This window comes from Aristolochia californica, unplaced genomic scaffold, assembly GCF_029961685.1.
Source record: "Aristolochia californica isolate CCGP_79_NKW_82.1479 unplaced genomic scaffold, dmAriCali1.0.hap1 SCAF_2, whole genome shotgun sequence".
NCBI lineage: Eukaryota > Viridiplantae > Streptophyta > Magnoliopsida > Piperales > Aristolochiaceae > Aristolochia > Aristolochia californica.
The window spans coordinates 50,210,663-50,234,587 of NW_027181881.1; the positions used below are offsets into that span (position 1 = coordinate 50,210,663).

The 23,925-nt window shown below is 38.1% G+C and overlaps 4 protein-coding genes and 1 pseudogene across 4 annotated transcripts; 3 read left to right on the top strand and 2 right to left on the bottom strand.

The window, feature by feature from the left end:
* Window positions 1–2,289: 2,289 nt before the first annotated feature.
* Window positions 2,290–3,838, bottom strand: LOC137955249 (probable jasmonic acid carboxyl methyltransferase 1; annotated as a pseudogene).
* Window positions 3,839–4,905: 1,067 nt separating this feature from the next.
* LOC137955250 (probable jasmonic acid carboxyl methyltransferase 2) lies at window positions 4,906–9,012 on the top strand. The gene is made up of 5 exons (XM_068802111.1): window positions 4,906–4,980; window positions 5,051–5,455; window positions 5,675–5,935; window positions 6,079–6,444; window positions 8,794–9,012. Exons 1-5 carry the CDS (start codon window positions 4,906–4,908, stop codon window positions 9,010–9,012), a joined length of 1,326 nt encoding a protein of 441 aa, XP_068658212.1.
* A 437-nt stretch (window positions 9,013–9,449) lies between these two features.
* On the top strand, window positions 9,450–11,277 carry LOC137957156 (probable jasmonic acid carboxyl methyltransferase 1). The gene is made up of 4 exons (XM_068804889.1): window positions 9,450–9,526; window positions 9,603–10,007; window positions 10,251–10,511; window positions 10,662–11,277. The coding sequence occupies exons 1-4, from the start codon at window positions 9,452–9,454 to the stop codon at window positions 11,034–11,036; spliced, it is 1,116 nt and encodes a 371-aa protein (XP_068660990.1). The 5' UTR covers window positions 9,450–9,451; the 3' UTR covers window positions 11,037–11,277.
* A 4,315-nt stretch (window positions 11,278–15,592) lies between these two features.
* LOC137956262 (uncharacterized) lies at window positions 15,593–21,862 on the top strand. Its single transcript, XM_068803672.1, has 3 exons — window positions 15,593–16,086; window positions 16,508–17,873; window positions 19,588–21,862. The coding sequence occupies exons 1-3, from the start codon at window positions 15,678–15,680 to the stop codon at window positions 20,927–20,929; spliced, it is 3,117 nt and encodes a 1,038-aa protein (XP_068659773.1). The 5' UTR covers window positions 15,593–15,677; the 3' UTR covers window positions 20,930–21,862.
* LOC137956263 (uncharacterized) lies at window positions 21,747–23,918 on the bottom strand. The gene is made up of 2 exons (XM_068803673.1): window positions 23,511–23,918; window positions 21,747–23,420 (listed from the first exon to the last, which is right to left on the bottom strand). Exons 1-2 carry the CDS (start codon window positions 23,650–23,652, stop codon window positions 21,832–21,834), a joined length of 1,731 nt encoding a protein of 576 aa, XP_068659774.1. The 5' UTR covers window positions 23,653–23,918; the 3' UTR covers window positions 21,747–21,831.
* Window positions 23,919–23,925: the final 7 nt, after the last annotated feature.

Below are 23,925 nucleotides of genomic sequence, written 5' to 3' on the forward strand. Positions count from 1 at the left end.
ATAATTGAACATAAATAGAAGACTAACATAAATAAAACACCTTTTAATTGAAACTCTTTTGTGAGACCTCATTCCATAATAATTCTGGCTCTATAAGACTTTTTATTGTGAAAGTCATTTAAGACTCTTCAATATTTGCTCTTCAACACTTCCCCCTCAAGTTGGAGTTTATAACTTCAGTTTACAATGAAAATGATTTTTGGTCTTCAATTTTCTTTTGCTGGAAAACAAATATTCACATATGCAATTCTTCATCTTTTGTGTTCCCCCTTTCTTAAATATTTGTCTCATAAAAATTACTACAACATGTAAAATAAAATACATCTTTCTTGTACTTCTTCTTATTCTTCCCCTCAAACTTAAAGGTACAGGTGTAATCCCTACTTGAAACAAAAAGAAATTAATATTTTTTGTTCTCTCTTGAGAGATGTGCCACAATCAGACCATCTCTGGAATATCATCACGCATCTCTTGTTAACGTCCAAGATAGTATCTTTTGTTCGCTCTAGAGACAAGTGTTCAACCACAATCTGACCATATCTTTGGAACACCTCATCGATAAAAGCAATTCCAAAGTGACTTACAAGTAAGGGTTCTGCCACTGCTCTGATAACCTTCGCCACATTCAATCCTCTTGCGATCTCATCAAAAGGAGCAGCTGGATTGTTTCCCTCACCATCGTCTTCACTACCATCCCAACTAACCTGGATTATGTCCAGCTTCTCTCAATTCTTCAACGGATGGTGCATAGTATGGCAGGTTGAAAGCGTCCAACTTTGCCTCTTCGATGAGTCCCTACAAGAATTAAAAAAAAAAATCATTAATCAAATCACATTATATTAGTTTTATAATTTTTAATTTCGAATACGATCTGTCGACTCAGAAAACGTATCACAAGCAGCGATCTGGTTTATAAGAAAAGAAAAAGAATACTAAAATACCTGTGAAACCAAATCATAAAGAGCTTGTGCTAGCATTTTCCATTTGTAACAACTCTCTTTGGTAGGGGGACCCGCAGTTCTTCTCCCCACAAGTGCCAGCACTATCCTTCCACCAGAGACAAGTGTTAAATCCATAATAGTAAATTTTCCACCGGCGACAAGTGTTAAATCCATAATAGTAAATTTTCCACCGGAGACAAGTGTTAAATCCATAATAGTAAATTTTAATCCAGAATTTACAACATGCTAGAATATTATGATTGAAAACTAACATACCTGGATCCATTCCGTAAATTTCACCTTCTGATGCGGAATCTCTATGACGAACAATAAGAACGGATATGGTCTTCCTCAACTAAATCGTGTTATTCTTCAATGGGATTTTCGTCTCTCTTCTGGATGGAGAGAAGGGAAACTGTGTGTGATTTAGTATATTGGGGACCATAACCATGTTGTGTCTCTTTATATAGGGTTCCCATAATTCCCTATGGTATCTACTCGATTGACACATATCCATGGCCCATTCCTTAATGGGATTAACAAAATTAGATCACTTAATTTCAGCCCATTCCATTAATAATAAAAAATATAATTGCATAATAAATATGTTACCCAAATTAGAATAGGAAATGTGAATTTCCTACTAATCTCCCACTTGGGTTACATATCATTCCTGAAACAATTATATCACAATTCTTTAGGCGCGCATCTGTATACTATTAATAATGGAACCACCGCAACTTTCATCACATTACATTTGTGACTAAACCACAATGATCACCATACTAATACACTCAATGACATAGATCAAATATGGATGAGTAGCATGGAAATTATATACAATGTGATCTCAAACATGCCTATTTCCAACTGGTCCATCTTTAGTCTTTAGTGAGATATTTTCATAGTCCTTAATGCAATGTGAACATTGCACATAAAAAAACACAAGCAAATTCATAAATAAAATAATAAGCAATCAATTTTATTAAAAAATCAAATAAATCAATGTCTAAAGCAAACATATAACACAAAAAATGACTCCCACTAAACCAAGGTATCCTCAGAAATAACGCCTCAAACAAATTAGAGTTTATAACTTCAATTTACTGAAAAACAAATCTTCACATATGCAATTCTTCATCTTTTGTACTCCCTCTTTCTTAAATATTTTAGTCTCATAAAAATTACTATAACATGTAAAATAAAATACATCTTTCTTATACTTTGTCTTATTCTTCCCCTCAAACTGAAAGGTATAGGTGTAATCCCAACTTGAAACAAAAACAAATTAATATTTTTTGTTCTCTCTCGAGAGGTGTGCCACAATGAGACCATCTCTGGAATATCATCACCCATTTCTTGTTAACTTAAAAACCAAGACAGTATCTTTTGTTCGCTCTAGAGACAAGTGTTCAGCCACAATCCGACCATAGCTTTGGAACACCTCATCGATAAAAGCAATTCCAAAGTGACTTACAAGTAAGGGTTCTGCCACTGCTCTAATAACCTTAGCCACGTTCAATCCTCTTGCGATCTCATCAAAAGGAGCAGCTGGATTGTTTCCCTCACCATCGTCTTCACTACCATCCCAACTGACCTGGATTATGTCCAGCTGGTTGAGATTGAAGGAGCCTTCTTTCTCTACCACTTCCGTCAGTTCTTCAACGGATGGTGCCTAGTATGGCAGGTTGAAAGCGTCCAACTTGGCCTCTTCGATGAGTCCCTACAAGAATTAAAAAAAAATCATTAATCAAATCACATTATATCAGTTTTATAATTTTTAATTTCGAACACGATCTGTGGACTCAGAAAACGTATCACAAGCAGGAATCTGGTTTAAAAGAAAAGAAAAGGAATACTGAAATACCCGTGAAACCAACTCAGAAAGAGCTTGTGCTAGCATTTTCCATATGTAACAGCTCTCTTTGGTAGGGGGATCCGCAGTTCTTCTCCCCAAAAGTGCCAGCACCATCCTTCCACCGGAGACAAGCTCCTCAGATCGTGACCGGAGGAACGACTGAAAATCTCTCTTAAACTGCTCCAAGTAAGCCTTGAATACGAAGGGAGGGCTAGTTTCTGACAAGTAAATATTCCCTTTATTTGATCCACTTGAAAGCTCCGGTGGAACCTAAGCATTTCAACACAAGAAATTACGCTATAGAGCAACATAATGTCATAAAATTCCACCCTTTTTTAATAATCAAAACATTAAAATAGCATTTCTAGAGAGGTTTAATGTTCTTATCGTGTCAGGAAAGATTATCTGCGGGAGGGCAATGACTATGAGCCTCGTGTAGATCTCAATGTATTTGTGAGCATATTGTTGAGTTTAAAAGTTGAGATTCACCTGAGAGAGCCAATGGAGACTGTAAGAAGAGTGAATGAAATGTAAACTTCTGCGTCGGAAAAGCCTCCCATAGAAAGAACCAGGCATTCCAGCTATGAAACATGACGAGAGTCTCTCCCCTTTCTCTCTGATGAGCTTCTCATAGAAGGCTGTCAGAGACTGAAAAATCGAGTTGAAATCGTTCCCAGGGAGATCGTTGAGAAAAATTGTGAGCTCGGGCATCGGACGATTTAGCTGGCGGCTTACCCAGTCGATGGCATCTATGATCTCCGAGATCACTACCAAGGTGTTGGGTCCAGAGGAGCAGCCCAGATCTCCAATAGCAAGGCTTTCTGTTAAGGTGGACGAATAGAGATCTATTATAGTCTTCTGCACGATGGGTTTCACTTTAGCTATCGCCAATCTCTGCAGAGATAACAAATGCTGTCAGTAATCTGATGAAGAAAAGAGGTAGTAGAGAGGGAAAGAGGTATGCCTGTGTTGCTGAGTTGTTAGCGTAACTATTTTCTCCGATGCCTCGAACCATATGAAGAACCTTCTGCACTTCCATGGCTTGGGTGACAACGACACCCCGACTTCAATATGGCTCTCCTCTATGAGATTTGGTTGAGAAGACAGATCAGACTGTTGGATCATAAACTTGATCCATGAAGCCCCCAGCAAAATGAAGCTTCGGATTTTCTGTGTGCTGGAAACGAAGTCGGCGAGAGAGATGTGCTGGCAAGGAAGTCGGCAAGAGAGATGCGCTGGCAAGAAACTGAAGAAGCCAGCAAACCGAAAACGTGTATGGCAAAGATTATGCAATGTCATGCATGTATTTGTGGTGCTGATTCACTCATAAAGTCTCTAAATACTTATGTAAACCATGTTAAATGATAAGAAGGAGTTAGAGTTTAATACAGAGAGCATTTTTATTATTCTTCTTCCGTTTCTGTTTTTGAAATACCATGAAACAGAGACGTGAAAATAGAGCGAAACAGAGCCTTACAGAGATGTTTTATTTCCAACAATGGTAACAGAGCTGGTCGTAAATTCCATACGAAATTTACGTTGCATGCTGCCGTCAAAAACGACGTATCTGGTGGAGATTTTCCGGCGACGTTTGCTGGAAACAGAAAAACAGAGGACAATCTCTGTTTTTCGGCAGAAGGAAGAAGACGACCAGTTTCGCGCCACCACACATTCCCCCAGCCGTTACTGCCGCCGCCGTTTTCAGTTCCGCTCCACCGTGCGCCCTCAGCTCCCACTGCCGTCGCTGCACAAGTTCCCGAAAAAATTTCATCCCGCGCTGTTCAAAACAGCATCGCGGGGAAGAAGATGCACAGTACCCGATTTAATTTTCGGTCCAACTCGCGCCGAGTCCCTCAACCGTCCGCGAAAAAAAGGTTGTGGATGCACAGTATCCAATTAAACAATTATTAGATGGGAAAAAAAGATGTCTGGATCAGGTTCCCCATAAAACCTGAACCATGCCCACCATCAAGTTGGTGAGAGCGACGAGAGGACGACCACTCTCTATGATATCAGAGCTGTATAAGATGTCTGGTCTGTCTTCTCAACTAAATCTCATAGAGGAGAACCATATAGAAGTCAAGGGTGTCGTCGTTACCCAACGCCATGGAAGTGCAGAAGGTTCTTCATATGGTTCGAGGCATCGGAGAAAATAGTTACGCTAACAACTCAGCAACACAGGCATACCTCTTTCCCTCTCTACTACCTCTTTTCTTCATCAGATTACTGACAGCATTTGTTATCTCTGCAGAGATTGGCGATAGCTAAAGTGAAACCCATCGTGCAGAAGACTATAATAGATCTCTATTCGTCCACCTTAACAGAAAGCCTTGCTATTGGAGATCTGGGCTGCTCCTCTGGACCCAACACCTTGGTAGTGATCTCGGAGATCATAGAGGCCATCGACCGGGGAAGCCGCCAGCTAAATCGTCCGATGCCCGAGCTCACAATTTTTCTCAACGATCTCCCTGGGAACGATTTCAACTCGATTTTTCAGTCTCTGACAGCCTTCTATGAGAAGATCAGAAGAGAGAAAGGGGAGAGACTCTCGTCATGTTTCATAACTGGAATGCCTGGTTCTTTCTATGGGAGGCTTTTCCGACGCAGAAGTTTACATTTCATTCACTCTTCTTTCAGTCTCCATTGGCTCTCTCAGGTGAATCTCAACTTTTAAACTCAACAATATGCTCACAAATACATTGAGATCTACACGAGGCTCATAGTCATTGCCCTCCCGCAGATAATCTTTCCTGACACGATAAGAGCATTAAACCTCTCTAGAAATGCTATTTTAATGTTTCGATTATTAAAAAAGTGTGGAATTTTATGACATTATGTTGCTCTATAGCGTAATTTCTTGTGTTGAAATGCTTAGGTTCCACCGGAGCTTTCAAGTGGATCAAATAAAGGGAATATTTACTTGTCCGAAACTAGCCCTCCCTTCGTATTCAAGGCTTACTTGGAGCAGTTTAAGAGAGATTTTCAGTCGTTCCTCCGGTCACGATCTGAGGAGCTCGTCTCCGGTGGAAGGATGGTGCTGGCACTTTTGGGGAGAAGAACTGCGGATCCCCCTACCAAAGAGAGCTGTTACATATGGAAAATGCTGGCACAAGCTCTTTATGATTTGGTTTCACGGGTATTTCAGTATTCCTTTTCTTTTCTTATAAACCAGATCGATGCTTGTGATACGTTTTCTGAGTCCACTGATCGTATTCGGAATTAAAAATTATAAAACTGATATAATGTGATTTGATTAATGATTTTTTTTTATTCTTGCAGGGACTCATCGAAGAGGCAAAGTTGGACGCTTTCAACCTGCCATACTATGCACCATCCGTTGAAGAACTGACGGAAGTGGTAGAGAAAGAAGGCTCCTTCAATCTCAACAAGCTGGACATAATCCAGGTTAGTTGGGATAGTAGTGAAGACGATGATGAGGGAAACAATCCAGCTGCTCCTTTTGATGAAATCGCAAGAGGATTGAACGTGGCGAAGGTTATGAGAGCAGTGGCAGAACCCTTACTTGTAAGTCACTTTGGAATTGCTTTTATCGATGAGGTGTTCCAAAGATATGGTCAGATTGTGGTTGAACACTTGTCTCTAGAGCGAACAAAAGATACTATCTTGGACGTTAACAAGAGATGCGTGATGATATTCCAGTCTGATTGTGGCACACCTTTCGAGAGAGAACCAAAAATATTAATTTATTTTTGTTTGAAATTGTATTTTATTCTATATATTTTGGTAATTTTTATGTAACTAAAATATTAAAAAAATTGGGAAGACAAAAGATGAAGAATTTTATTTATGTTCAGTTGTTTAATTATACTAAGACTTATATTTAAGTGTTAGACTTTGGGGTGTAACAGACACTATTGACACACACTAATTCCTTTAGCAACATTTTTATTATTCTAAAATTATGCCGTAAAATTCGCACCCAAAAGAATCTCTTATCATTCAAATAGTGGATTTCGATTCCTTAAAAAGGAGAAGATACAACGAACACAACAATTAAATAGAAACTTGTTATTAGAGAATTAGAGGAGTTATCCAAAAATTCGAACTTGATAAAAGTGAGTAGTACCAAAAATAAGAAGAGCAAGTCTCAAACCCAATCTAAAATACTTGTAAGAAACTTACTTTAACAACTAGCCAACTTCGGAGCTGCCATCGGGTGTTCCAAAGAAGAATTCACATATTACACACCAAACTATTCTTATTTCCATGTTCACTACAAATCAGTCATGCCCTTGAATCTCAAGTCATGAAATGCAACAGATCGGATCTCCCCATAAAGAGCAACAATTAGAGAGCATCTCGAAAGAAACACAAAGATGAAATGATAGTTTTTGGTTTTGAGAAAGGGGCGGTGAGAGGATGAATAGAGGGGAACGGAGAAGAATAATGAGAGATGAGGCTGAGACGAAGTCTGGATTGAGACGAAGAGAGAGCGATTGAGAGGGGGGTGTCGAGGGTGAGGCCGAGGCCGAGCGGCGGTAGCATGGGAGCAAGCGGCAACAGAGGAGCGAGCGGTAGCAGGGGAGCGGCGGTAGTGGCGAGAGGAGAGGCGAGGAGAAAGATCGAGGAAGAGAGAATAGAACAAAAAAAAATATGTGAGGGCTTACATGGTGCGAGCTTACGTGGCATGAGATGATAGGGCAAAAAAAAGGTAATAGATAATGACATGACAACTTATGTGGCAGATGGCGTGGTAGGATAATGATGTGGCAATCGATGTGTTGATCTACTTTCATTGCACTGATGACGTGGTAACACATAAGCAGTCAAAGCTTACATGTCACCTTTGACTATACACATGTACAGTGGACCGGTCAAAGTTGGGCATTTTTCAAAATAAATCAATGAAGTCGTTGTTTTTCAAAATATGTTATTTTAAATGGTTATTTTGGTGAAATTCCCTTTTTGGTACGCAGATATTTAATATTGACCGAATTAGCTGGTTGAATCAGGTTAAGTTAATAAACTTAGTCTCTTTAATTACAAGAAATAAATGAATGGGACCTATTTAAACGGAAGATTGGTTTCTTTCATCCTCTCCCTATAATATAATTGGAGTAACCACCACGATGTAAGTAAATATGTACAACGCCCTAGTCTCCATATCACCATGACTAGGGGGGCATCGAGCCGAGTAGAGCCCGAATCTGCCTATGTTCGAGCCGAGTTTGATTTAAATATTTCGAACTCGAGCTCGAGTCGAACCCAATCTCGAGCGTAAAATTGTTATCGAGTTCAAGCCCAAAAATTTTAACCGAGCTCGAGTGTCAACATACATTTAAAACTTTTCAAAAAATGTATATCAAATAAATTGTATATAAAATTATACATACATTTTACATAAATTTGGGCATGACCTCTACATAAAATTGGGCATGACATCTACTTAAATTTGGGCATAATCTATATATAATACATGTATAAAATTCGGCACGACTTCTACTTAAAATTGTGCATAATTTATATTCTAGGAAAAACTAAAAATATTTTTCCTATGATACATATTTCCAAAGTCCTTTAAATAAAATCCTATTAGTATTAGTGACTTACTAGAAATTTACAAAAAATATTTTAAAATTTTCTTAGGAAAGTTAAATGGACATCTTATTGCCTCTTCTAGGAAAATAAAAATAAATTAGTAATTAATATAATATATTACTATACTTATTGATAAATTTTTAATCAAATAAAATGTCAAACACAAAATTGCTATGAAAATTGCCTCATGCTAAAAGTATTATAGCATCAACTGTCAAATACTTATTAAAAAATTGTCTATACGGTTTTTAACCCATCTTGGCAGAAAATTCTTTCTTAAAAAATTATAAAAATAATTTAATAATTTTTTTTCCAAAAAACACGAGGCATTAATAGTCCCTAGATTTATGCCTGTTTTGCTGAGTTTAGGGTTTAGGGTTTAGGGGAGAATTATTTCCCCCTTTTAACTTAGGTGTCTGTTTTTTTTTAACTTAGGTCTCGTTTTTTGTTTTCTCCGTCGAGACGACGCCGAGGGAAGGGGTTAGGAGCGCAGGACCTGTCATCATGGATGACGGTGGCGACAGAAACGGCGACGACGGAAACAGAGGTGAAGGCAGACGAGGAGAGGAAGAAATTGAAGGAAGAAACCAGGTGGTGAAGGCGGCCGGCGAGCAGGTGACGAAGGTGTCCGACGAGCAGTTGTCGGCTCGTTAATTTAAACGAGCCGATTCCGGATCTCGAACTCGCGAGATACCGAATCAAACCGAGCCATAACCGAGCGGGCAACTGATTCCTTTGCCTATTGAACGAATAAATGTTGTGAAGATTGAGATTGGCAGCTATGTGGTGTTGTAATTGGGCTAAAGTCACGTACAACACCCAAAAACGATGTGCACTTTTTTAAGAAATGTTTCAAAGAGAGCTGGCACTTTGGGATGCCAATTAAACAATTATTAGATGGGAAAAAAAAGTGTCTGGATCAGGTTCCCCATAAAACCTGACCCCGTGCCCACCATCAACTTGGTGAGAGCGACGAGAGGACGACCACTCTCTATGATGTCAGAGTTGTATAAGATGTCTGATCTGTCTTCTCAACCAAATCTCATAGAGGAGAACCATATAGAAGTCAAGGGTGTCGTTGTTACCCAACGCCATGGAAGTGCAGAAGGTTCTTCATATGGTTCGAGGCATCGGAGAAAATAGTTACGCTAACAACTCAGCAAAACAGGCATAAATCCCTCTCTCTATCTCTGTACTACCTCTTCTCTTCATCAGATTACTGACGGCATTTGTTATCTACGCAGAGATTGGCGATAGCTAAAGTGAAACCCATCGTGCAGAAGACTATAATAGATCTCTACTCGTCCACCTTAACAGAAAGCCTTGCTATTGGAGATCTGGGCTGCTCCTCTGGTCCCAACACCTTGGTAGTGATCTCGGAGATCATAGATGCCATCGACTGGGGAAGCCGCCAGCTAAATCGTCCGATGCCCGAGCTCACAATTTTTCTCAACGATCTCCCTGGGAACGATTTCAACTCGATTTTTCAGTCTCTGACAGCCTTCTATGAGAAGCTCATCAGAGAGAAAGGGGAGAGACTCTCGTCATGTTTCATAGCTGGAATGCCTGGTTCTTTCTATGGGAGGCTTTTCCGACGCAGAAGTTTACATTTCATTCACTCTTCTTTCAGTCTCCATTGGCTCTCTCAGGTGAATCTCAACTTTTAAACTCAACAATATGATCACAAATACATTGAGATCTACACGAGGCTCATAGTCATTGCCTTCCCGCAGATAATCTTTCCTGACACTTTCCTGACACGATAAGAACATTAAACCTCTCTAGATATGCCATTTTAATGTTTTGATTATTAAAAAAAGGCATCCTACAATAGTGGAATTTTATGACATTATGTTGCTCTATATCGTAACTTCTTGTGTTGAAATGCTTAGGTTCCTCCGGAGCTCTCAAGTGGATCAAATAAAGGGAATATTTACTTGTCAGAAACTAGCCCTCCCTTCGTATTCAAGGCTTACATGGAACAGTTTAAGAGAGATTTTCAGTCGTTCCTCCGGTCACGATCTGAGGAGCTTGTTTCCGGTGGAAGGATGGTACTGGCACTTTTGGGGAGAAGAACTGCGGATCCCCCTACCAAAGAGAGCTGTTACATATGGAAAATGCTGGCACAAGCTCTCTATGATTTGGTTTCAGGGGTATTTCAGTATTCCTTTTCTTTTCTTTTCTTTTAAACCAGATTCCTGCTTGTGATACGTTTTCTGAGTCCACAGATCGTGTTCGGAATTAAAAATTATAAAACTGATATGATGTGATTTGATTAATGATTTTTTTTTTAATTCTTGTAGGGACTCATCGAAGAGGCCAAGTTGGACGCTTTCAACCTGCCATACTATGCACCATCCGTTGAAGAACTGACGGAAGTGGTAGAGAAAGAAGGCTCCTTCAATCTCAACCAGCTGGACATAATCCAGGTCAGTTGGGATGGCAGTGAAGACGATGATGAGGGAAACAATCCAGCTGCTCCTTTTGATGAAGTCGCAAGAGGATTGAACGTAGCGAAGGTCATGAGAGCAGTGGTAGAACCCTTACTTGTAAGTCACTTTGGAGTTGCTTTTATGGATGAGGTATTCCAGAGATATGGTCAGATTGTGGCTCAACACTTGTCTCTAGAGATAACAAAAGATACTGTCTTGGTTGTTACGTTAATGAGAAATGGGTGATGATATTCCAGAGATGGTCTCATTGTGGCACACCTCTCGAGAGAGAACAAAAAATATTAATTTGATTGTCACGTTAATAAGAACAGGGTTAAGATTGTATAAGAGAAACAAGAAAATAAACTAAGGGTGGGTTAGTGCACTTTTATAAGTGTTGGAGAAATTGGAAGGGAAAGTGTAAGTATTTTTTTCCGGTGAAAGTGAGAGAGAAAGTGAAGTACTTGTTTGTGTTAGTGTGTGTAATAAAAAGTACAGTGTAAAGTGCTTGTTTGTGTTAGTATGCACAATGTAAAGTGTAAAATATTTATTTGTATACAATGTAATGTGTAGTGTAAAATAATTTTTTTTCTCCAAAAACATTTCATTTGATAGCCCGATGTAATTGATGGAAGAAAAGTGAATTCAGAGTTTGACCTCTTTGGATTCGCTTTCCCTCGGGTTTTGCCTAAAACAGGGGAAAGTGAATTACATTATTTACTTTCCCTCCCAACTTACAGAGGGCACTAATGGGTTTTATGCACTAATAAAGCCTAATTATTGGATTGTTTGTGTTGCTATAAGAAAATAATATGATGGAAAAAAAACTATTTGTTGACTAATTTTCTCATTCAAAAATTATTTTATTAGAAAAAATTCTCTTTGTTCGATTTTCTTGCATTTGTGCCATCATAGGAAACAATGTGAAAATAAGTTATGGTGTTTATATTTAAATAAGAAATAAATTAAGATTATAAAATAAAAACTAAGGTTAAAAGTAAGTGGTAAGTGATAAAAATCACTTTAGTACTTATCATTTGACTTGCTTGGTCAATCATTTTATGATCAACCTTGACCTAATTTTGTAATGTGAAGGAAAGTATTAAGAAGTTTCCCTAATCATTTTAGATAGACCTTGACCAAACTTTTATATATAAGGCTTCTAATGTTATGTTATAATGCATGTAATACTCTTAAAATGTATTACACTCTATACTTTGCAGATTATGTAATGCTAATAAGCGTCCTCCTAAAAACTCGAAATATAATACCGGGTGTTACTTGTGGTTTAAGAGGTGTTCATTATTAATCACAAGGTTGATATGCATAAACATATGGTATAACTTTATTGTCATTTTTGCTTTTATTGTCAAGCTTGATATGTATGGGTAAAACTCGCCTTGGTTTGCGAGTTCACATTTGAAATTTTATTAATGAAGAGCCACATGAAGAAGCATATATGAAGGTTCTATCTAAAACTTAATTGCCATTTCTAATTGAGAGAGGAGTCATCTATCCTTCATATTCCTAACTCATTACAGCTCATGAAAGATATGCTCACATAGTAGTATCATTCTCAAACTCTATAAGAAATTATTAGTCTCAGCAAGCATCATTCACTTGTATGCTTCAGCTTATAAGGGAGGAGAACCAAGGAACAAATTGCTTTGAAGGCTTGACCATGCATAAAGCTAAACTTTTCCTTGTCTTTGTTCATAATTAGAATTAGCTATTGTGAGGGCTACGGATCCCTCCCTAAAATAGAAATTTAGACTCATAGTTATATTCCTTTGCCCAAGATCTCATTCTAGAACCCTAACAGGGATTGGACCAAAATGCCCAACTTACTCACTTGTTTATTGTTTAGCGTTAAGCCAAATTTTTCTTTAAGCTATTTTACACTATCGAAATGTTGGAAAGAGATTGTCTAAATAGTCTCATACATCAAAAGAGAACAAACAACTCATGTCAAAAAGCACACTCTCCAAACAACCTAGTTGCACGACTTGCAAAACAAGAGGAAGAAGAAACATTTTTACAAGAGAAGAAAATAAGCCAACCAAGATAAGACAAGAAGAGTAAAACAAGTAAAAGAAGATGATAAAATGAAGAAAAGGCAAGAAAAGCCTAAGACTAAAAAGAAGATTATTGCTAAATGACAATAACTTCACTTTTTAGTTCTAATGGTTACTTTTTTAAACATTGAAGAGTCTTTTAGTTAAGCCAAATTTGCTTCAAATGGATTTCTCTTTTGGCCAAAGCATTTTCCAAACCTCTTAAGCCTTCACACACAAGTTGAGAAGATATTTCCCTCTTCCAAACTCCAAAAGAAGTCAAAATCAATAGTTCTCTTCATTGAGATAAGTATTCCAACATTTGTTATTTCAAATGTTGATTGAATACTTAGATATCTATTTGTTGAACATATGCCTCATAGTTTTGAAATCATATTTGATTGAACAATCATGTTTCAATTGTTTGTGTGATTGACTTCTATTTGAAATAAAACTTACTTAATTTTTTACTTTCAAATCATTTTATATATATAATTATTCTAATTTAGTACGTGATTTGAAAAGGTTATGATAAAGATTGAAATTCAAGATTGTTTTCAAATCCAAATATACAAGCATATACTTTAAGATCTGATTATATTAGGTAGAGTAATTGAGCTAGTAATATTACTCATTGAAGTTCAAATCAACCATTACATTCAGTTGATTTATATGATTTCCATAGTTTAAAAAATCAATTCGATCTTTACATTGTGCATATATCTTAAATTTACTTATTAAGGACTTTCTTGAGTTGTTGATTACTTGAGTAGGTGCTTAGGAATTGGAGTACTTATTGCTTGAACATAGATTGTTAAATTTGCCTATTGAGAGAAAATTTACATTGAACTATATTGTAAGCAAGTAAACTTTACAAATTGGGTCAGGCCTTGGGTAGGGAGTAGGGAAGACATTCTTTAACATTAAAATTAATTGAGAGAAGTTGTTGGGTTGATTTGTAGAAGTAGGGAAATTGTTGTGATTGAAGTAATAGATGCTGAAAAGTTGGAAAGCAGTTGTGGTTAAAAACCAATAGTTGATTACTAGCAATAAGTATTATAAACAATAAGATCTTGTGTAGGGAGGTGGTGCTGAAAATCCCTTTGTAGGTCTAGGCTGGTGTGCTTAGTAAGCTGTTGAAAATCCTTACACGAGTCTAAGCTTATATAGAAAGTTCCTATGTGGGTTTAGCCTGGTGTAACTAGTTAGCTGTTGTAATCTAAGTGATGGTGTGCTATTGTAAATTGGCTTTTGTAATCAATTGAGTAGCACAAATCCCTGGATGGGCAACATAATTGGTTGTAATTGCAATTTTGTTGTAAATGTTGAAGGAAAATCCAAACTTAATGAAGTATCAAGGTGTTAAAACATCTTGGGGGTAGACTAGCGATCCACAAAAGGATTATGAACCACCTAAAAATCCTATGTACTTGATACGTGATTGGTTTCGCTTATATAGTTGGAATCTAGGACACTCAGGTACTCAAGTAGCCCACGTCTTTTTGTGGTGGTAAGTGTATACTCTTAGAAGTTATAAACCCTTGATCTTCTCTATATGTAAAATTTTGTAGATTATGGCCAATATATATTGCGTAAGTAATTCTGAGATGACATGATTTTTATTTAAATTATCCAAAATATTTCAATCAGCCCAACAGTTAAAATTGTAAGATAAATTAAAGATATTATTTTTATTTAAATTATCCATATCTACATAAACCTATTGTGATGAGGTTGGATTTTCCCTCCTTTTTTTCAAAGCTAGGCTATAAAGCTTAGGGGAAAATCAACTTTTTCTTATATTCTTATACTATAAATTTTATTTTTCTTTTTTGTTGTTGTTGTTGTTGTCTTTTTTAAAAGCTGGTAAGGATATAAATATAGTTCACTAACTTAAGGTAAAAATAAACTTTCCATAAAATACCTCTCTAGATCTTTTATTTTCTATTTTGTTTTGGTAGATATTAAGGTATTATATATAGCGAAAAAAGAGTCACGATAGGGGTGTAAATGGGTAAGAAATATTCTATTACTCTGTTATTCTTTTACCTATTTCAACCAAAATGAAATAAGTCATTTCGATATTCATCTGTTTAACTAAGTACCCGTGAATAATCGAGTGAATGGGTATATAAATGTATAAATAAAATATTTGTATATAATTACTATAAGAAACAAAATATTCATACAAATAAGTAACACTGATACAAAATATAATTACATATTTAACAATTGTTAAGTTGTAAAATGATAGTTGGCAAGGAGGATAATGAGATTTGAGTTAGGGATAAGGGAAAGAATGTGAGATTTATGTAAAATTTTCATATTATTAAAATTAAAAATATAAAATTATATTTAAATATTTTTGTGTAATCAGGTAGGTAAAAATGATTATCCATATATTTTCTATTTAATAATCAATAAATGTATACGGGTAAAATCACCCCAACTTTATATGGGCAAGAATTTTTTATTTCAATTGATTTATAAACGGCCTAAATAAACGGATAATTGGGTGAATGGATAAAAATGTCACAGGTCCAACTCTTTCTTTTTTAGAAAAAAATAATAATTTACAAGGATGTCACCGGTCGAATCCGCTCAGCCAGACTTCAATAGCCTGACCACGACGGAGACCAGTTGGCTTTTAAATCGTTACTAGTAAATAGCAAATTCGTAAATCACAGAGATATAACTCTTGCATGCGGTCCCGTCATAGGGTTTAAGACTTTGGGGGTTTAAGCCCTCCACAGCCCCTGCACGGCCAAGAGCGCTACAACACCAATTCTACCTTGAGAGCCCTGATTGCAGGTAGTTGTTTCTCCCCCCTATCATGGCGAAAACTGCTAGTTCTAGGGGACTTCTTCATCTCGCCTCTTGCTCTTCCTCGACACTCCCCTTTTCCCATCTCCTCATCTCGCGCTGTTACACCACGGATAATCCTCACAGAAAAAAAGGTTCAATTTACTCTCCCTCTTCCCCTCATTCTCCTTCATGGCGCGGCCACCACGACGAGGAGAGCCGCACTGTGAAAGTTTCGGTGTGGTGGGACTTTCAGAACTGCTCGATCCCGGACGGCGTAGATGCTTTTCGTGTGGCGCAACGAATCACTTCGGCTCTTCGCTCAAGCGGGATAAAGGGCCCCACCAGCATTACCGCATACGGTGACGTGACTGTACTCACGCGGGCCAATCAGGAGAGCCTCTCTGCTACTGGGATATCATTCAACCACATTCCTAACAGTCAGTAATCTCGGTTTCCTCTTTTTAGGTTTGCTATATAATCTTTTCTTTGTTTCTGAATTTATGTATTTTTGTCTGATGCGATTCTTAGTTCGAATTTTTTTTATGATTAGTACCCCTTTTCAAAGTTATGTCTTTTAAGTGATTTGATAGTCACTACTGAAAAAAATATATAGACCCTTTTGATGGTTGAAGTGTCATGGAGCTAGAATTGGCATAATTCATATGCAATGATTAGGGTTTTTTTTGTTCATCTAGAGAAAAAAAATCATTTTGGAATTAAGAAAGATAGATAGCCTTTTTTCAGAATTTTAATTCTCTTCATTTTCTACTCATTTTTCTTTGATGAAACCAGTTTTTCCATTTTCCGATTCCAACGACCTTCTTTCCTAATATATTCTGCATTTCTTATGCTCTTCAGATGGAAAGAACAGTGGTGATAGGTGTCTTCTGCTTGATTTGGTATATTGGGTCTCTCAGAACCCTCCTCCTGTACATCTTTTCTTAATATCAGGAGACAGAGACTTTGCTAACATTCTGCATCGTTTAAGAATGTGTAACTACAATATATTACTAGCTAGCACAGATGCACCTTCAGGTGTTCTTTGCAGTTCAGCAAGTATAATGTGGCATTGGAATGAACTGGTTCGTGGGGAAGTTTTAAGAGGAAAACATTTCAACCACCCACCTGATGGGCCCCATTCGTCATGGTATGGCCATTACAGGGGGCCTCTGGAAGATCCTTTTGCCCATATGGAGCCTGAGGAATACTCAGACCCATCTATGGAACCCAATCTTCGACCAATTCCTAAGGCACTAGTGAATCGGATTCGACAAATACTGGATGCACATCCAGATGGGCTCAGCATTTGCGATCTTCGTTTGGAGCTGCAAAGAAACAATGTGGCTATGGATAAGGACTTTTTTGGATACAAGAAGTTTTCAAGGTTTCTTTTGGCTTTGCCGAATGTTTTGAAGCTTGAACGATCACCAGATGACACAACTTTATTAGTGCGTAGGGTTCACTCAAAGTCAATTGTGTATGGGGCCCGTTCACAGGCTGAAGTTGATTCGACTGTAAAGCCATCCATAGGAGTAGACATAGGTAATGAACTGTCTGAGCTTCACTCATTGCAAGAAGAAGGTCGGTCTTTATCATCTGAAGATAAATCAAAAACTGCTCAACCAGTTGATCCACAAGCGAAGCGGCTGACAAGGTTGGAAAGTAGTGATCAGCTTCAGGACCATCCGGTGAATATAGAAATTAATGCAATTAGACCACCACATGTAGCTTCAGAACCAAATGGATCAGAAGGACCTGCTCTCAGTCATGGTGCTGTTGATATGCCAGTTCTCATGAAAGATACTGTTTTTGAGAAAATAAAAAGATCTCTGTTTGGCCCTGGAAGTGGCTGTTCTAGTGAGGGGAATTGTAGTTTATCAGAAGATACTGAAATTGAAAAGTCTGACCAGTTAAGGGGTTCCAAAGTTGGTAGCTATTTGGATGTGACAATTAGCTCATGTACTAGCTTTGTTGAAAGATTAGTAAAATGGCTTAAGTTTGAGAAAACTGAAGGAGCTAATCCTTGTCAGGATTCTTCATTGGCGGATCAAGTGACTGGAGATCAAAGTAAGGATGTATTAAGAGAACTTGAAAAAGACACATACAGGACTAATTCTAGATTAAAAAATCCTGAACTATTCAGCAACAATCACTTTTGGGATGAATTGGAGTCATTTTTGGCGACAGTCAGGGCTTTTGCGCTTGTTTCCAGATCAAGAACCAGGTCTCTGTCTCTCTCTCTACCCCCTCTCTCTCCCTCTTTCTCCCTCTCTGTGGTTTTCAATATAAAAATTATATAGAATGTCAACCAGATAAACTACAAAACTCATGCATGTGGTAGCTCTCCCTTGGCCAGGCCATTATTTTAGTCTAGTGTTTCCTTTTGATAACAAAAACGGAGCCTCACCAACACTCATGTGTTAAAAATTTAAGTAGACAAGTGTTTACTTTGTTAACTGTAGATGAATATTTGGAATCAAATTCTAATGGAAGATTTCATCAAGGCCAATCAGAAGGAAGGAGTCTACATGTCTAATTAGGCAATCCATTGTTAAGATACCTTCCAACATACCCTTTTTTACTTTGGATTATTTGTCTAGGGTCATCTGACTGGCATATTAAATTATACATGCAAAATATCTTTTCAAAAAATAGTAGTGAAAAGAAAGAATATTAGTAAAAAATGTCATGTAGCCTACAAAAGTATTAGTGGGAATAATTGGACATGGTGTAAAGCTTGGAAAAATCCTATCATTATTAGTTGGGAAAAGGCTTCTGAACTTCACCTAGCCTTTTGGGATGGTCCTAGACCCAACTCTGGACATTGTATCTGAGCAGGATAAATTCTATTGGACCTATTTTATTTCTCGTTTATGTTGTCCTTGTCTTAGGCTGTCATCTGTTTGTTTAGGCCTTGACATGAGGGAGAGTATTAGTGGAATAGCAATATAACTTGGAACCAATTTTAACTAAAAACAAAGCGAACATTTCATCTGGTGATCTCTCTTGGTTCTTTACATATTCCATCAATTGATGAGTTGGGCCTTTTGGTGGGTTCAGTTTTCATATGTAATTTGCATATATAACTAGCATTAGAAAGAAATAAAAATAAAATAATTCTATGTTGAGTAGAATGGAAGGGTATAATACCTGGCGTAACCCTGAGGCAAATTGGAAATAGGGGCAACCGGTTGGCTTAGAAACTGGACGCTTCTTTGTCTCCCCATAAACCGTGGTAGGGTTGGATTGTAAATCCCATCCCCACCCCACCACCTCGTTGTCAAGACCAATTCGCACCCTATCCGTGCCTCATCACCCCAGACCCTGTCTCATCCCTGACCTTTTTCATTTCTTCTATTTATGCCCCCCAAAAATTTCTATCATTTATTTAATATTTAAGGTCATTAAGGTGCAATATTTTACTTTCCAATCCTAAACTCTTGTAATCTTTACATTTTTTTATTATTATTATGAAAGGTTATGACATTATTGTGAAAGGCTGGATCACCTCTTTTGAGTTAACCCTGTCCCTGCCCTGCAGAATCATCCCTGTGCAGTGAGGACAGGGTCAGGTTGTTCTCTCTGTTGCACCCACCTGATCTTGGAAAGGTTTTCTCAATTAAGAGAAGCCTGATCGAACCTATGCTGTCAAAGTGTTACACTAAACCCTCTCTGTAAGAAAGTGAAAATTTCATAGTAACTAACATGGTGAGAATTAAGGCCTTATTCATATTTGCCATATGTTAAAATTGTGTTCTTTAATTAAACATTTTAAAGAACCATCTTAAAAACATTGTTCTTGTGGAAAGGGCTAGTACTGGCAGGTAATGGCATATCCATTCCAAGTAAAAATTACTTTTTGACTTGTTTTCAAAATTCATCTTTGTTTGTTGTATGTTGATACTTACGTAAGCAACACACTTTATGTGATATGACAGGGCCCAACTGGAGCTGGAACTGCAAAGGGAAGGACCACAGATTCTTAAGACCCTGAATCCCCAACATCTCTCTCAATTAGTTGATGTAATAATATCTGAGAAGAAGTGGGTGGAGGAGCACTTGACCCTATATCACCCTTTTAAAGTTGCAATGCCTATTAAAAGTGCACCCTCTCCCTCTAATGCAAAAGGGTCGAATGGTTTAAGTTCTATTTTTTCAAAAAGGTTATCTAATGCTTCTATTGGTGAAAATGACACAGCGAAACAGCCCCACAATCTTGTTGAGTTGAAGGCCTGGTTAAAGAAATTCCAAAACAGTGCTATCATTGAAGTAGAGGATTTTAAGAGACTCTTCCAGCAAGAATTCAGCAAAAAGCTTGACTCTGATTATTATGGTTTTCACTCTGTTGACACCCTTCTTGATGCATGTATACTTGGTGATGATTGCGCTGTAAAGGGCAAGAAGAAATCTGATTACAGGTGGAAGCAGCGGCTACTGTCTGATTGTCAGAAACTCTTGAAAGACATTTTGAAAAAGTACCCTCAAGGGTTCAGTATGTATTCATTCAAACAGCTCTTCCACGAGAGATATGGCTATCATCTACATTATCAAAAGCTTGGGTTTCCGAAGCTTGTATCCCTAATACAGTCCATGCCAGGAGTGAATGTGGAAAATAACATTATCTATTCTGCGGCAAATGCTCTAAAGCCACATCCTACTGAAATTCTTACCGTGCAAGAAAGTAGATCAATGAAGGGTAGCAACGTATACGAGGTTGCTGGTTCATCTGGCAAGAGCGGAGTTTTGGACCAACCTGTTGACAGTGGCTCATGTCAGGAAGTGCACTATGCTTCCAAGATAGGTAAACCTGAACAAGGCACAGATTCTGAGTATGAAGGGACGTGTAACCAAATGGAAAATGAACTTGTTGAGTATAACGAGGAGTCCCTGTTCCCGGAAGAAAAAGTTTCACACTTGGAGGTTGATGATCCCATTTTAGGGAAACCTGGAGAGAAAAATCATGAATTTCAGAAAGATAGTTCACTTCTGGAGATTTTGGATTCAAAGCAGAGTAGGAAAGATGGGAAGGAAAATGGAAACAAGAGTCAGTCTGAGAGTCTTGATGGCTTTGTTGATTGTTCTAGTCGTAATTGGAAGCAGATGGATTCATGCAATGTTGATTCTGAAAATGATCCTAGTTTGACCAATCACCGGCTAAAGGTTAAACCTGGGAAGACCTATTCGTTTGTTCTGAATTCATCCAGTGATGACAAGGAAAAACTTATTGAGAGCTTATTGGGCAGTTTGAAGAAGGGAGAGGCTTCAAAAATACAAATCTGAAAGGCAGTGAAATGCTAAAATGAGTGGCTGAGAAGCTTGTCAAAGTTGCTATTGGATATGACACTGGAAAGTATGAGAGTCGCAGTTTTCTGGTTTTATTTTTTGTGGTTGACTGTCTGCTTCAGGGTTTGTGCATACTGAGTGACTGGAACTTCGAAGAGTTGGTAAGCAGTTAATTTGGGACCTCGTATAAGTGCAGATGAGAGGATAAAAGAACGGTGGAATTTGCTGACTACTGAGATTGTTCTGTTGGTTAAGGGTTTGCCTATGAGTAACCTGAGATAACAAACTCATTGAATCTGGATACCAAGGATCACAAAGATTTCAATTCTCTGCAGTTAGTCCTATAAGGTTGGAACTTTTGGATGTTCCTTCTGGAGAAAATCTTCCATGTACTTACTGCTGGAACTGTCCGTGGACTACTGGAGGTACAAGTGGCTTGGATGAATGCATTCCACTAGTTATGCATGTTTCCTCTATACGTGCTAATTTGGCCCTCTGTCTTTTAATGAGTTTGTTATCTCAGGTTGAATCATGAAAGCACACTTCTGATTAAAGGGGGTTGAGACCGTATATATTATGAAGGATGAAATGACTCTTGATGTCAAAGATTCTTTTGGTAGTTCCATGGTTGGGGAGCCTTCTGACATGATATGTAAATAAAGTAGTTACGTAGAGGGCCATGGATCAACCGAGATTTGCAAACCTTGAGTCAGATGGAAATGTTACAGAAAGGCGCTTCTCAATTGAATGCATCTGTCTAAACTTCAGAATTGAGCTCTCTTTGCAATCTAGTAAAGCTTAAGTATGTCATTATTGTAAAGGAAGAAAAGAGTTCCATGTGTACTGATGTGCCATTTCCTAGTGAAAAAAATAACGTTTCATCACCACTGTTGATTACATTAGTTCTGTTTTTTACTTCGATGGAGGTGAACAGTAAGTACAATAAGGGAGACCAGGAATGCTGATCCAGCAATTACAGTATAAGGTCTGCCATCATATCTCTTCCCTTTCTTCTCACTACCCCCCCTAACCGGGGTCAGTATATCCTGATTATTAGGTGTGCAACCAATTTCTGAACTGTCAGCTGCTCGTGCACTTCGTTCTTCGTCTTCCTCGTTTTGATCTCTTGTTAACAAACTAGGTGCTGCCCCATCCATATGTTCTTCTTCAAGCATAGGTAATTTTTCTTGGGTTCCATAAGCAGCTTTAGGTACTTCAACAGCAGGGTTTTCTTTAATTGATCCGTCTTCTGGCTCTTCGGTTCGTCTGTCTTCAACTTCTTCAAGCATAGGTAATTTTTCTTGGGTTCCATAAGCAGCTTTAGGTACTTCAACAGCAGGGTTTTCTTTAATTGATCCGTCTTCTGGCTCTTCGGTTTGTCTGTCTTCAACTTCTTCAAGCATAGGTAATTTTTCTTGGGTTCCATAAGCAGCTTTAGGTACTTCAACAGCAGGGTTTTCTTTAATTGATCCGTCTTCTGGCTCTTCGGTTTGTCTGTCTTCAACTTCTGGTGAACATTCTATCGTTTCTGTAGTATCAGGAGTTTGCATGTCATGCCTAGCTTCTTTATCGCCCTTTTCCTCTAGTTGGTGGCTTTCTTTCTTCACTGAGTTCAAGGTTTCCCGATCCTGCTCTGCAATCTGAAGTAGTTCGGGCTGTACTCTGGGGTTTGTCTCTGATATTTCACCTTCATTTGGTTCGTTCTCCCGATCTGATTCCGGATGAAGTCTGTCATTCATTACTGATCTTTCGTCGTGGCTGGTTTCTTTTCCCTGGTCTACTTCAAAATGAAGTCCAGTCATTTCTGATGTTTCGTCGTGGCCAGTTTCTTTTTCCTGGTTTACTTCAGGATGTAGCCCCTCATTCATTTCTGATCTTTCTTCTTGGTTGGTTTCTTTTTCCCCGACTTCGTAAGGTTTGACTTTGTCATTCATTTCTGGTGTCTCGCCATCTGAGTTTTCCATGTTTTCTTGGGATCCAGCCTTCCCTGTTTGGATTAAACGGGTTGACTCTGATGTTTCACCTTCACTATTATCTGCGGCTGAATCTTTTCTGGATAAAGCTCTATGATTTGTCCCCAAGTTTTCACATTCACTAACTTCATTTTTCTGACCAAATTCTGGTCGAATCCCCTCGTTCAATTCAGATGTTTGAGCTCCATCAGCTTCTGTCTTCTCAGTTGATGCAACTTTCTCTCGGCCAACTTGTGCCTCTTTTACTTCCTCAATTTGGATCCCCTGAATTTCTTTTATCGATTTAGGCATAAAAATGGTCAAACTGGTCTCTTCATCATCAAACCAAGCTTTAATTTCATCCAGAATTACGCTCTCAGGAATTCTGAAAACCTTTCTGAAATACCTTTTGTTTGGTTCTTTCATTTGTAGTCTCCATCTTACCATGGCCATTTCCTGGATGTAGGTTTGGCCACTGACAGCTATTTCTGACCCGGAGTCATTGATCTCTATCTTGATTTCGTCTTTCTTGAAGCCTACCCATTAAACAGAATATTTGTTAGCGGAGAAAGGGGTCAGAAAAATGAAGTTGTCGGCATTAAAGTTTTCTAATTCTTCTCCTATACCTGGGAGATGTCCAACGAGTATGAACATGGTCTCTGTTTCTGTAGACGTGAAGAGAGGGCCTCCGTATTTCTTGGAAATTTGTATATCGGAAGAGAGATTATCTCTTGCTCTTCTAATCTTCAGACCCAATTCAAGCTCCATCTTCTCTATCTTTCGACAATGGATGACATGAGTCAGATATCAAGGGTGGAGAATGTGTGAGGTACGTAACCGTTGTTGCTTCTCGTTTTGGAGGGACGGAGGCGGTGCAGCTTTTTGGGACCTTTGCTTGGGCGGTACGCCAATTCAAAAATGCTTCTGCGGCCACTTTAATGACTGCCTCAGTAAATGTCTCCCGCTTTGTCATATTCGAAACTCGTTTGTAAGAGGAAGCAGATAACACAGCCCCCATGCCTGAACTTCTTTTCTTTCTTT

What these genes read in the sequence shown, in the direction of transcription:
- LOC137956263 (XM_068803673.1), bottom strand. Translation starts at nt 23,652, where the DNA reads ATGGAGCTTGAATTGGGTCTGAAGATTAGAAGAGCAAGAGATAATCTC. An exon ending in ACTCGTTGGACATCTCCCAG is followed by an intron (nt 23,421 to 23,510) that starts GTATAGGAGAAG and finishes TTTAATGGGTAG; the next exon opens with GCTTCAAGAAAGACGAAATC.
- LOC137956262 (XM_068803672.1), top strand. Translation starts at nt 15,678, where the DNA reads ATGGCGAAAACTGCTAGTTCTAGGGGACTTCTTCATCTCGCCTCTTGC. An exon ending in ATTCAACCACATTCCTAACA is followed by an intron (nt 16,087 to 16,507) that starts GTCAGTAATCTC and finishes TATGCTCTTCAG; the next exon opens with ATGGAAAGAACAGTGGTGAT. An exon ending in GTTTCCAGATCAAGAACCAG is followed by an intron (nt 17,874 to 19,587) that starts GTCTCTGTCTCT and finishes GTGATATGACAG; the next exon opens with GGCCCAACTGGAGCTGGAAC.
- LOC137955250 (XM_068802111.1), top strand. Translation starts at nt 4,906, where the DNA reads ATGGAAGTGCAGAAGGTTCTTCATATGGTTCGAGGCATCGGAGAAAAT. An exon ending in CTAACAACTCAGCAACACAG is followed by an intron (nt 4,981 to 5,050) that starts GCATACCTCTTT and finishes TTATCTCTGCAG; the next exon opens with AGATTGGCGATAGCTAAAGT. An exon ending in GTCTCCATTGGCTCTCTCAG is followed by an intron (nt 5,456 to 5,674) that starts GTGAATCTCAAC and finishes TGAAATGCTTAG; the next exon opens with GTTCCACCGGAGCTTTCAAG.
- LOC137957156 (XM_068804889.1), top strand. Translation starts at nt 9,452, where the DNA reads ATGGAAGTGCAGAAGGTTCTTCATATGGTTCGAGGCATCGGAGAAAAT. An exon ending in GTCTCCATTGGCTCTCTCAG is followed by an intron (nt 10,008 to 10,250) that starts GTGAATCTCAAC and finishes TGAAATGCTTAG; the next exon opens with GTTCCTCCGGAGCTCTCAAG. An exon ending in TCTATGATTTGGTTTCAGGG is followed by an intron (nt 10,512 to 10,661) that starts GTATTTCAGTAT and finishes TAATTCTTGTAG; the next exon opens with GGACTCATCGAAGAGGCCAA.